Source organism: Thunnus thynnus, chromosome 12 (genome assembly GCF_963924715.1).
Source record: "Thunnus thynnus chromosome 12, fThuThy2.1, whole genome shotgun sequence".
In the NCBI taxonomy this organism is placed as follows: Eukaryota; Metazoa; Chordata; class Actinopteri; order Scombriformes; family Scombridae; genus Thunnus; species Thunnus thynnus.
In genome coordinates, this window is record NC_089528.1 from 1,279,446 (window position 1) to 1,292,063 (window position 12,618).

The 12,618-nt window shown below is 38.5% G+C and overlaps 1 protein-coding gene across 1 annotated transcript; it reads right to left on the reverse strand.

Moving 5' to 3' along the window:
• Positions 1 to 595: 595 nt before the first annotated feature.
• ccr12a (chemokine (C-C motif) receptor 12a) lies at positions 596 to 9,737 on the reverse strand. The gene is made up of 2 exons (XM_067604778.1): positions 8,765 to 9,737; positions 596 to 3,439 (listed from the first exon to the last, which is right to left on the reverse strand). The coding sequence occupies exons 1-2, from the start codon at positions 8,886 to 8,888 to the stop codon at positions 2,334 to 2,336; spliced, it is 1,230 nt and encodes a 409-aa protein (XP_067460879.1). The 5' UTR covers positions 8,889 to 9,737; the 3' UTR covers positions 596 to 2,333.
• Between the last annotated feature and the right edge of the window lie 2,881 nt (positions 9,738 to 12,618).

A 12,618-nucleotide genomic window follows, 5' to 3' on the forward strand; every position in this document is an offset into this window, starting at 1 on the left:
AAAAAACCACCACAGGTCACCTACTTTATGCCAAAATATGTGAGCAAGATAACCTTTTTCATGAGTTATTTTGTCTCTAAGATGTAACTCAACACACTTGTAAAAGATTGCTCTTGTTTATCAGTATATTGTGTAAATACAGATTGAATGAATAATACATTTTCCAAACCTTTTACTCCTTCTTTCTCATTTTCTTCCTCAACGTCCCACACACAAATATCCACCAGTTGTTCAGTCTGATACAGTACAATATGATCTGAGACATTAACAATCACCATACGAAATAGTCCAGTTCTTAAATCAATAAACCAAACCCTAACACCAGACTGTTTGCCCTCTGTTACAGGACCAATTGTAATAGTCCTCCCCCTCCAGCCCCCTCCACCATCACCAGCCAATTTGCTGTGCTGGGGCGTTTTGCGCACTTGATTTACGCACTTTATCATTATTCTTATTAATAAGAATCTGAATAATGAGAAAATGAGAATAAGAAATCAGATTAAAAGTAGCTGCTGGTGTGCATCTTTCAGCACAATGGAGGGAGGGAGGGAGGGAGGGGGAGAGAGAGAGAGAGAGAGAGACTTTATTTCCGTAATAACAGTAGTACACTTTATTGCTGATAGAAAATATGTTCAAAGCCTTCCTATTACACTTCCTATTACACTTCCTATTACTGAGTGCTATGGTTCACACATAAGTTTACCATTTATGTCACAACATAACGACAAAACAACCATAATTTCTAATAGCCTACGCATTACAATACAAAACAATACAATGCTATTCCTTATACCTTCACATCATTTCACCTGGTTCTCTATGATCATTCAACTGTTGACATCATTACTTGCACCAGTTGTTATTGAGCTTGCCTTATTTGGTATTTGGATGTGACGATTTTTTTAGACATACTTTGTAATGGTTTTGCATGTAGTCCTCATACAGGCCATTTATCATGGATATAATGATATTTACATGACGTGTTCACCAGTGAATTATCAGAGTACTTTTGATGCTGGCGTTAAGCCGGTCGAGTCTCTTTCATTATGAATAAACATGTTCTTCATGTACTTGTCCACAGTGCATTTGGCAATAACAATGATTCACACTGCACGTAGCATAAAACCTTTTTTATCATGCTGTTTCAACAATCACCAAATTAGGACAATCACTGTCCTAATACTTAGGCTTCCGTATGTCATATTGTTTCTCTAGACGTAACAGCACTTATTCACCAGAGGAGTGTGGTTAGTTGACAGGAAACTGCAACAGATGTTTGTCAGAAAAGGGAAATGATCTAGTCATCCAATACCACAAAATTCAACAGTACAGAGAACTATAAAAAACAAAACGTTTCCATTAAAGGACAGATATCCCAAGGGAACAGTTTGACTGGTAAATTTATTGGAAAGTTAAGATACAGTTCATTTTAGAACACTTAGATGTGTGTCAAATACATCACATCTCTACAAACATAAACTTTGCATCCAACATTGAATCAATAGAATAAGGACCAGACCGAGAGCAGGTCTAAAGCAGATGCATAAAATCGTCAAGAGGCAAACAGAAACTTGCTAAAAATGCTTGTTTAAACTTATGAGCTATTTTTTAAAGATTTATGTCTGCAGTAGGAACCAGTGGGCTTTTTTTAGTCACAAAAAACTAAAATAGTCTCACCTCTAGGTGTCAACTTTTAAACCAACATGGACCACCTTAAAGTGGAAATGGAAATCACATCTGCAATTCTGTAACAAAGAGGGCAGCTTCATTTGCTGATGAAGACCATGGGATTTGATCAAAAGCACCAGAGAAGCTACTCATTGACCTTGTGGTGAGATTGTTTCATCAAATGGTTTGCAAAATTTTCATTTTGATCGCAGAGAATATATGTACAAAAAGACATAACAAGCCTTTATTATGTAACCTTCTTCAAATAAGAAGCTTACTTACAGAGGAGAGTTTTTAACTAAAATACAATACATGCTGTAAGTGAGAACTATATGATTTAAATTGACAAACTTATCTAATGAAGTTAATGATAAAAGAATATTTGATTGTTTATAACTAAATGTTACATCGTAGAGGAGCTGGCAGAAAGAAAACATGAAGATTTTGGTTTCCTCCAACTAAAGCATAAAAGTAGTCTCTCATTTTGTAGCTAAATCAGCTAAAGATTCTTTATAATCAAGACTCACTCACTTTTGTTGAAGCAAGAGAAAATAATAGTTAATTAGTTAGTTAATGCTGATCATTTATATCTCTTGTTATTCTTATTTATGCCAAAAAATAAAAGTTACAGTGCTTTGTGTGTGCGTGTGCATGCCCGTGTGTGTCTAGTACTCATAAGCAGAGTGTGGTGTCTTCTGTGATGTGGTTCTGGTGCTCTGGCTGCTGAGGCTGATGTGTCTCTTCAGACAGGGGATTTTCTTAGCAAGCAGCCTTCTGAAGTGGCTTTGGAACTTCTTACCCACAAATGTGTAAAACACAGGACTAATGCAACAATACAAGTAGGCAATGTTCCGGGTCACATAAAGTGCATAGTCCAAGCTCTCTGAGTCAGTACACTGGTCATCCTCCTCACTGGTGCTGTAGATCTGGACAGCTTGAAGGAGTATGACGATATTATAGGGCGTCCAGCAGGCAAAGAAGGTGAAAATTATTATAAATATGAGCCTGATGGCATGGCACTTGCCCTTCATGCGGGTGGACAGGATGCGGATGGTGATGCTGATGTAGCAGTACATCACCATGAACAAAGGGAGGAGGAAGAAGAGCAGGAATTGTTGGTAATAACTGACTAGACGCCAGCGCTCCATGGTGCTCTTGGGGAATCCTGACTCCTCACACATCAGTCCATCTAACGGACTCTTCCACACATTTTGGAGAACCAGCTCTTTCACACTTGCTACAATACTGATGCACCAAACTGCCACTGATGCTATGATGGCATATGCCTTTTTCCTGCTCTTGGCAGCTGCCACTGCATGCACCACTGCAAGGTATCGGTCGAACGTCATGAGTGTGAGGAAGAGGATGGAGCTGTAGAAACCTATGAAGTAGGCACTGCTGACCATCTTACACAGAGCAATGCCAAAAATCCACTCTGACATATGGTACGTTGCCCAGAAGGGGAGACTGGAGGCAAAGAGAATGTTGGAGAGGACCAAATTCAGGAGCAAGATGTTTGTCACCGTGTTGAGCTTCTCATACTTGTAGATGATGAAGAGGACAAGCCCATTGCCAATGTAACTCAGGAGGAAGTTGACATAGTAGAAAATTGGGATGAATCTTGCACCAAACTGATTGACACTCTTCTTCATGCAGAGCTGGACAGTGTCACTGACCACATAGGTTGGGTCGGTGATGTTATAGGTTTCATTGAGTAAGTCCAGGAAGTCCTGATACTGGTTCGTATCATCATTCATGGCTGGGGTTTTTCCTGTGGCACAGAAACAGTAAATACCTATGTTAGTCCATTTGCTGTTGGTTGTAGAAATTGAAACACATTTACTCTGTTTTTACATAAGCTGAGCTGGGCTGGACTTCAGCACAAACCTCTCACTCAACCAAGAAGGCTCATGTCTATTCTCCACAGTACACATCTATATTACACTAGTACTGTACCTTTGTTTACTTTATTTTACTATCTGTTCTACAGTATGTGTAAATACATGTATTTAAACTTGTGCATATATACAGTATGTGTATATGTATTATTTTTACTTAGTTTTTATTCATATTAGCACATGAAATGATTCTAGTGGTATTATTTCTTTTTTCTATTTACACCCTTTGATAAATCTCTGTCTCTGACGCCTGACCTGTAGTAGCCCTGTGCTAAGACAACTCAATGGGCCTCATGCAAGTAGCACTCGTACGAACAGATTTGTTCATAAGTGACACGGTAACACTTTAGATTACAGCCCGCAACATACAGTGTAATTACTCCGTAGTTACAGTGTAACTTTTGTACTAATGGTGTACCAGTACAGTACGTACCAATACATATATGCAGGTACAGGGGAAAAAGATGTGAAGTTACGGAATAAGGGAGTAACAATATGGGAATTCAGAAGAACTTATACTGTAGTTATTTTTTAACTACCAGGTACCCATTCTATTATTACAGGGTGCAGTATGACCATAAAACTGAGCAAAAATCTGGACGTTTCAGGAAAGATGTGATGACTTCTGCAGCATGTAATAAATCTGATATGATTTTATGTCAAAATGACCTTATTACCAACAAACAGGCAAAATACAAAGTGTAAATCAAATAAGTGAAAAAGATTTGGATAGGAAAAAACAATAAAAGCAGTGCCAAAAAGACAATAATAATGCAAGAGTACTATTTTTTTTTTATTACAGTTGTGACTTATAACCTTTCATATCAGCGTCATCAAAGTTGAATGGGTATGGTTCATTCATATCAGATCACAGCAGGAGGCGACGGAGTGTTTTAAAGATAAAGAAATGGAAAAGGCTCTCCGCCCACCCACCCTTCAGGCATAAGCTGGTGAGATGTTTTCTGCTATCCTACTTTACAGCAAACATATAGTCAGTAATAATCTGACTATATTCATTGGTGCAGCGCTGTCTGGTTTGTGGCTCATGTCAAATGTAGTGTTAACTCAACAAAAGAAAGATGCTGTTGAAGTGTTACCTTGATATTTATTTGTTAGTCACTGGACATCCAAACTAATGCTGTGTGTACCCCATAGTTATTTAAGTACCCCAAAATGAAAAAGGAGCAATGTAGTTTGCCTGTTTGTTGTAATAGGATCATTTTGAAATAAAATCACATTAGATTTATTAAGTGCTGCAGAAGTCATCACTCCATCTTCCCTGAAACATCCAGATTTTTGCTCAGTTTTATGATCATACTATACCCTGTAATAACACAATAGGTACCTAGTAGTTAAACAATAACTAGAGTATTAATTCTTTCTAAATTCTTCCCAAACTTCCAGATCATTGCTCAGTAGTTTTGTAGGTTGTACATACACTGTAATAATAAAATGAGATGACTTTTGTTGTGATTTGGCGCTATATAAATAAAACTGAATTGAAGAAAATTGAAAATTTAATTATTTGTTTTCACCTGTAGAAACTAGAAAGAGCAGCTTTTTACCATGATCAGTATTAATGAGGATCCAAACAAAATACAAAGAAATTATTAGGACCATTAAAACCCTGTTTGTAACTGTCAATCACCAGATGATAATCCTGTTCTCAGCTATAAACTCATTCTACCAGGGAGCTAAACTGAAGCAGGAATAATGTACCCCTGACCCTGAGAGTCACTGCTCTCAAAGATGTAACATATAGTGTTATGAAATAACTGACCATTAACCTAATGATTCATGTGTGCTCTGTCATCTTGTGTTAACACTTGTAGTTAAAATACAGAACAGAAACTGCTGATTTGTCGCTGTAAAAAAGTCCTGACTCTCTCAACTGGTCTGCAATACTTGTTCCGAGAAATGACTCATTATTAGCAAAACAGGTTTTTTAAAATGTTTTTTAACTCTGAACTGTTGGAGGAGAATTGTAAAGTAGCATAAGTGCCGCTTTATGGTTTTCATTTCCAATAAAATTAGTTAGGAATACATTATGTAAGTTTCAGAAGTGAAGTTAGATGTAAAGTTAAATTCATATATTTGAGTTAATTTATTGAAAATGTTTTTTCAGTAGTAACTATTTACACGTTAATGTTTACACAGTTCATTATTTACATATTCACAAGTTTGAATATTTTTATGAGCAACTTTAAGACAGCTCCAATAATCTGTTGATTCTGCCTCTCAAACTCCTGGCCTCTGATTGATTAATTGAGTCACAAGTGAATTAGGACCAAGGAAGTGTTTTTGTTTTGACGCTGATTAATTGTCTCCATCAGTAACTAGCAGTTAATGGCTATCCTGCTCTATTACCTGAGCTACAGCCATGCCAATAAGTATCCAATACTGGCATGATGGTCCGGCCCTGGGGGGCCAGGATCACCCATCCAGGTAATTTGGCCCTCCCAGGAGAAATCAGCATCAACGCCATTCAATGCACAGACTTACTGGGGCTCAAGCCTTGGGCCCAACGATATGAAAGGGTCTATGAGGCTCTGGGGAAAAAAATAAATAATAACTCTTTTTTAAAATCTTTGTCGCCTCTTTCTGTTTCTAGGAAGCTTGTTTAACCCTCTGAACTTCAGTTCGCAGCAGTTACTGTTATTAAGAGTTTTTGTTGGGATGTGACGCTGGAGTTGGAAGTTAAAGCGGCTTGCTGAGGTTAACATGCCAGCAAGTGTTTCAGTTTAAACAGTGACAGTGTTAACTGAGGGGTGTTCCATCAACGCAGCTGAATTGATGATTGATGATTATTACAACCTTTTCTTTATTTCTCAGGCAGAATACCATCTAATTGACATTTGTATATTTATCAGCCAACATGAATATAAAGTATTGAAATGGACTTCACTATTTACTGACTGTTGACTGTTTCAAAACACAGTTCAGCTGTTTCAAATGGAGTGTGCGCACAGTTTTGAAGCAGCGGGGGTTCTGACTTTAGCCAATGAAAGGTTCCTTATTTTCCCTGGCAGCAGAACAGGTGAGGATAGTGGTGAAAGTCACTTAAATTTCTTTCCCCCCTTTTATTGTCATAAGCTTCAAGGACACTACGTTTGTCAATGAGAGAAAATGACTTTCTGTCTCCGTCATGATGTCAATGTGCACGCAGCAGCATGCCTGAGGTAGGCAATAATGGTGCCACAGCTGCTTGTCATGGGAGTAAAGTACAAAAAATAGATTTACCATAGTTTAAAATGTTCTCCATATGCTGTCATGTATGAGGAGAGCCCAAATGAGCACTGTAATTGTAAGACTACTGTAAGACTACTTGACTTCTATAGGCAAATTATTTAAACAGCATATATTTTGCATAGGAGTTATTCTGTCCCAAGCTTTTTGATCCATATAAGCAGCTGATCACTGTAGCTGTGATCACTGTACGTGGTTACTGCAATATACATTTAAACACAGCAGAAGGTCATAGTTTGAACTTTATTTAAATTTCTTTTTGTCTTCAGAGCTTGAACAAAATGAGTGAATGAATAAATAACTTCAAAACAACGTTGGCACACTTTTATTTCTTAAATTATAAAAATGCTAAGCTTTTAAATAAAAGGGTTCACTCAAACACAGAAGTGACCATGAATAAAATGGGGATTAACTTAAGTATTGTTTAGAAATTTTATATTTCTAAACACGGACAAGTGATGCAAGTGCGGAAAAGGCACTTGATGGAACCGTCTTTTCTTTCCGCCTGTCACACATTCTTTGACACTCAGCTAAATTAATCTTGACAGCCTGCCACGGAGCAGACTAGTTCTTTTGATTAAGTTACCACGGTTACTGAGCTGGAAATCATATAAGCTACAGTGATGGAATGGAGCTCTCACTTAAATTAGCAAGGCTTATCGAAATAAACCAGGCTTTTCCTTTTTCCTTTTTTGATGGAACACCCCTCTGGTTATCGTGGTGACGGCAGCTGTTGAAAACACGAACAGAACATGTAGGTGTCACAGTATATAATCGTCTGGTCCTTTTTGTATTACTGCTGCATGGTCCCACGTAAAATGGGCCAAAAGCATTCCCTGGCCACCAGTCCACACTCACCGTGGGTAACTGATTTCCAAAAAACAATCCACCCAGACAAATATCACAACACATAGCCTACACATATACTACACAGACAGCCTACACATGGGCCCCAACTCAAGATTTTCACCATCGACTCAGAGTCGGTGCTTCTGATTATAGGCATACATACTACACATGATTACATTATTAATTGTGTCGTTCGTCAATAGCCTCCTTGGCAGTTACGCAGCTAAACTAAATTGCACCTGCAAACCAGCTGCCCAACACTAAACTGATATACTAACAGCCTACATGACTCTCATGTTTTACTTTTAAGACTCGTGTTTTGTCGTTGTTCATTACTTGTGATGTGAAAACGTCAGATTTCCACACAGTCAGGGAAATAAAAATTGTGCGTCCTGGTTCTGTAATACAATCCAGGCGCAGCACAGAGCGTCTCTTGGTTGCTGACAGTGCTGTCAGTTGAAGAGTCTATCACACTGGGTGGTAGAGGGGGGGAAACGCAGAGATGTTCGTACGCGTCTTTAAAGGGGAAGTAAACCGACTTTGCTGCATTTAACACCGGATCTGAGAGGTTGGCACAGGAAACAGTCGCTATGCATCTTGCTATCCTGTTTCCATCCCAGTTGTGTCATGCTGTCTCCCTGCGTTACTCTGTGCATAATGATGTTGCTAGAAAAAAAGGCAGTGATTCGAATGATAATATCCACTCAGAGACTTACTGACTGATGCATCGACTCAGAGACTTTTAACGGAGTTAAAACTGAGTTCAATCAGAATATGTAGAGCGTTACAGTGGGTGAACAACAAAAAATAAACAAAAGGAGCTTTACATTCACTGAATACACAGTAGAGGTAGTTTAAATCAGATTATTGCTTAATGTAATTAAAAACAATTAAAAAAACTTAAGTCTGATGAAAACTCACATTTAAAGACAGGTCACTTCACCATATATTTGATTGATTATAAATACCCAATTTCAAACCAGAATGAACCAGCAAAATATGCATGTACATTTCTTAAAGAAGTGTGAAGTGTTAAATATTCAAATGTAATTTTTAAAAATCTGTACTTGATGTCACTGTCAGTAAAGGCTGATTGAACTTACCGGTGCAGCTTTGTAGCAATGAAGTGGAGGGAGAGCAATGAGGAACAAAGTAAAACAGAGTGTCTTCAGAATGCCCACAGCAGCTGGCTGAGTTGAACAGTTTTAGTGACAAGGAGGCCAGCATCTGTTAAAGGGGCTGTCCTAAAACAGACTAATTGTCATGTAGCGTGTGTGTGTGTTTGTGTGTGTGTGTGTGTGTGTGTGTGTGTGTGTCAGTAAAAACCCCCATAAAGTTCTAAAAAGTACTTAGACAGAAAGTAGTATTTGGGTGGAATAAACCTTTAAAATTGTAAGATGAGGAAGGGTGATGAAGAGGAGGAGAGAGGTGATGTGTGTGTGTGTGTGATTGTTTGCAGGTGTACCGGAGTCAGAGAAGAGCTGCACCTCATCTCAGTAATCAATACCTCTACAAATACTCAGCCCTGCCACTTAAATCTGCTTATGAAAACACAGAGAGTAGGTAAAAAAGGATATGTTTTGACGGTCCACCCGCCCATAAATGTATTTTTTGATGGCCCACCAGCCTACCGGGATTTGTCCCAGTATGCCCGATTATGCCCTTAAATACCCATAATATGCAGTGGGTTCCAAAAGTGTGAGACCATATTGAAAATCTTTTTTTTTTTTACGTTAACCTGGAAATAATCAGAAAATTTGAGGTTTAGAACATTTAAAAAGACAAGTAATGACATGTAAAATGAAGAAGAAATACTTTTTCTGAGCTAGTTCTAGGCTAGCAATCAAATTTAAACAAATTTGTGGCATTGACCAACTTAACTCCTTTGTAAAAAAAGGTCAGACTTCCTTGAATTGTATCCCTTCCATTGAAGCGTGTGTTCAGATGATGGTGGATTTGATCGACTCATCAGAGGCTCGTTCAAGTAACTTAACTTGCAGCCATGGTTCACCTGTTATAAAAGTGGCTTTAAAATATAAATATATAAATAAACATTTCTTATAAACTTTTTCTCTGTCACCTTCTTATTTTATTTTTATGGCATATTCAATTATTTTCATTTATGGGAGTGTCACAGTTAAGGAAGGCTGTGTTGAGTTAGGACCACCAAATTTAGGGGCTTGGTCGCCCGTGGGGCCAGTGCTTAAAAATATCATTATCCTTTACACATGGTAGTGAATGGAACAATAGCCTGTCTCCACATCATCAAAACTTGATGATAACTTACAAACATGAACACGTTTTGTCCTGCAGCTCAATTTGTTGAACAAACCACGAAACAAGCATACACCGGGGAGAAGTGCATCGCTAAAGTCAGTGCGCAGATAGATAGCCAATTAGCTGCTCAGCTACAGCACATTAAACAGTGTGTAAACAATGGCCGTATAAAGAGAACCGGATGGAGCATTGGAGGCGGGGCCCCGTTCATTCCAGTAAAGTTGCTCAGTGGTGCGAACAGGTTTCTGCGATGCTACTTTTAGATGCCACCTCCGGTGGAAAAGTCAAAACTGCGACTAAAACAAAACTTTAGAAAGCAGCAACACTCGCTGTTCTTGTTGTACGCAGAACATTCATGTACTGTATATACTTCAGCTGCAGGCGCACTGTGCTCCTACTGATACAGTGAATGATTTCTTTGTGGATTCAAATGTAGAAACAACTGTGAGGCCTCGTACTAAAAGTAGCATCGCAGGGCAGGATGAAGACCTTGAAGCAGGAAGAAGGCTTTATTCCAAGTTAATAGTTTGTTTAAATGGAATGATGTGACCGGTGAACTAAATTCAATGAGCAATGAGCATTACCCTGTAGTTAATGTTGTGTTCCCACACACTTCTTCATAAATGTAACATTAATATAGAAACTGGTATTTTTCCCTTGTGGGTACTGTGATGACACTGAATTAATTAGTCTGCAGCTTAAACCACAGTCAAAACACTTCCTTCCAGGCATCGTTTCATTCATCGCCTATCACTTCACACTTCACTCACATTACCACATAGTTAAACATTGTTGTCAGTAGACTTATTTTTAAAGAGTGAACAATTCCAGGCTGGAGCTGCTTTGAGACACTACATACAGGCTTGAATGTAGGTTAATGGTTTACCTCATCCCCTCCCACTATTTTTCCTTCAAAACATTCACTCAGAGGAAATTTATGGTAGGTGTTTTGTACTTTGTCACCATGGCAGCCTATCAGATGATACGTTTTCAGCTGTGTCAGTCTCTGATGATCTGTTTTGTGGTCAAAAGTGGAGCAAGCCAATAATGACACGGATGAGGAAACGATTGCTTCTGGTTTGATTATAATCAAAGACAGGACGGCTTAACTAAATAAAACGAGACACTAAATGACAATCAGGTGTAGTTGGAAGGTGTAGCTGTGATATTCTCAGATAAGACACTTTGTATTTTCCTGTTTTTTTGTTTTGAGAGACTATTTCCTCACAACCTGCTAAATGCTGGTAAATTGCATCTTGTGTGTTTCCTGCTGTACTTTTCGAGAAGCCCTGCTGGCTAATATTGTGATTTAAATAGTCCTGGTAGTATGTTGACGAATTTGTTTTTAGTCTCTTGTCTAACTCATCCGGGTCACAGCACCAAATGTAACAGGGGACTATATTAGCCTCACAGTTTATAATGCCCCCATTAAGTTTCCTTTATATCGCTGATAATAGTGACAGCCTACAGTCTCTGCGTTGTGTTGTGAAGATGATGGTGGACTAACAGCTGACAGTTAGTAACATCAGTTGACTCCAATGAAGACACCCTGACAGCTCCGATGTCGAAAATAACACAAATATGTACACCTTACAACTATTAAATAAAGGTAAAATTACTGACAAAATTACAGTCCCCTCCAAAAGTATTGGAACAGCAAGGCAAATTCCCTTTTTTGGTTGTTCACTGAAGACATTTGGGTTTAAGATAAAAAGATTAGTATGAGACAAGATATCAGAATGTCAGCTTTTATTTCCTGGTATTTACATTTAGATGTGTTAAACAACTTATATATATCACCTTGCAATAACTGCCTCAAGCCTGCAACCCATCGACATCACCAAACTGTTGCTTTCCTCATTTGTGATGCTATTCCAGGCTTTTACTGCAGCTTCTTTCAGTTCTTGTTTGTTTCGGGGGGGTTTCTCACTTCAGTTTCCTCTTCAGGAGGTGAAATGCATGCTCTATTGGGTTAAGGTCACAGGTGATTGACTTTGCAAATTTCAATCTGGCCTTCTGATTCTTACTGCTGATGAGTGGTTTGCATTTTGTGGTATAGCCTCTATATTTCTGCTCTCTGAGTCTTCTTCGAACAGTGGACAGTCGAACTGTGGAGGTCGTTGGTGATGTGACTTACTGATGTTTTGGGGTTTTTCTTCGCAGCTCTCACAATATTTCTGTCATCAACTACTGTTGTTTTCCTTGGCTGACCTGTTCGACGTCTGTTACTCAATACACCAGTAGTTTCTTTCTTTTTCAGGATATTCCAAATTGTTGTGCTTGCTATGCCCAATGTTTGTCCAATGGCTCTGATTGATTTTCCTTCTTTTCTCAGCTTCAAAATGGTTTGCTTTTCTCCCATGGACAGCTCTCTGGTCTTCATGTTGGTTTATCCTCTTTAATAAGAAATGCAGTCTTTATAGGTTTAAACCCAGGCCAAAAAGTAGACTAGTCATGCAGAGCTATTTAATGTTGGAACAATCAACCTTAAAGGCAACACCTGGTCAACAAGAAACACCTGTCAGTCACATGTTCCAATAGTTTTGCTCACTTGAAAAATGGGTGGGTTCAAACAAAGGGTGGTATGTCCTGAGTTGTTTAACACATCTAGATGTAAATACCAGGAAATAAAAGCTGACATTCTGAACTCTTGTCTCATACTCATCTTTTGATCTTAAAC

What these genes read in the sequence shown, in the direction of transcription:
- ccr12a (XM_067604778.1), bottom strand. Translation starts at nt 8,888, where the DNA reads ATGCTGGCCTCCTTGTCACTAAAACTGTTCAACTCAGCCAGCTGCTGT. An exon ending in ATTGCTACAAAGCTGCACCG is followed by an intron (nt 3,440 to 8,764) that starts GTAAGTTCAATC and finishes TCTGTGCCACAG; the next exon opens with GAAAAACCCCAGCCATGAAT.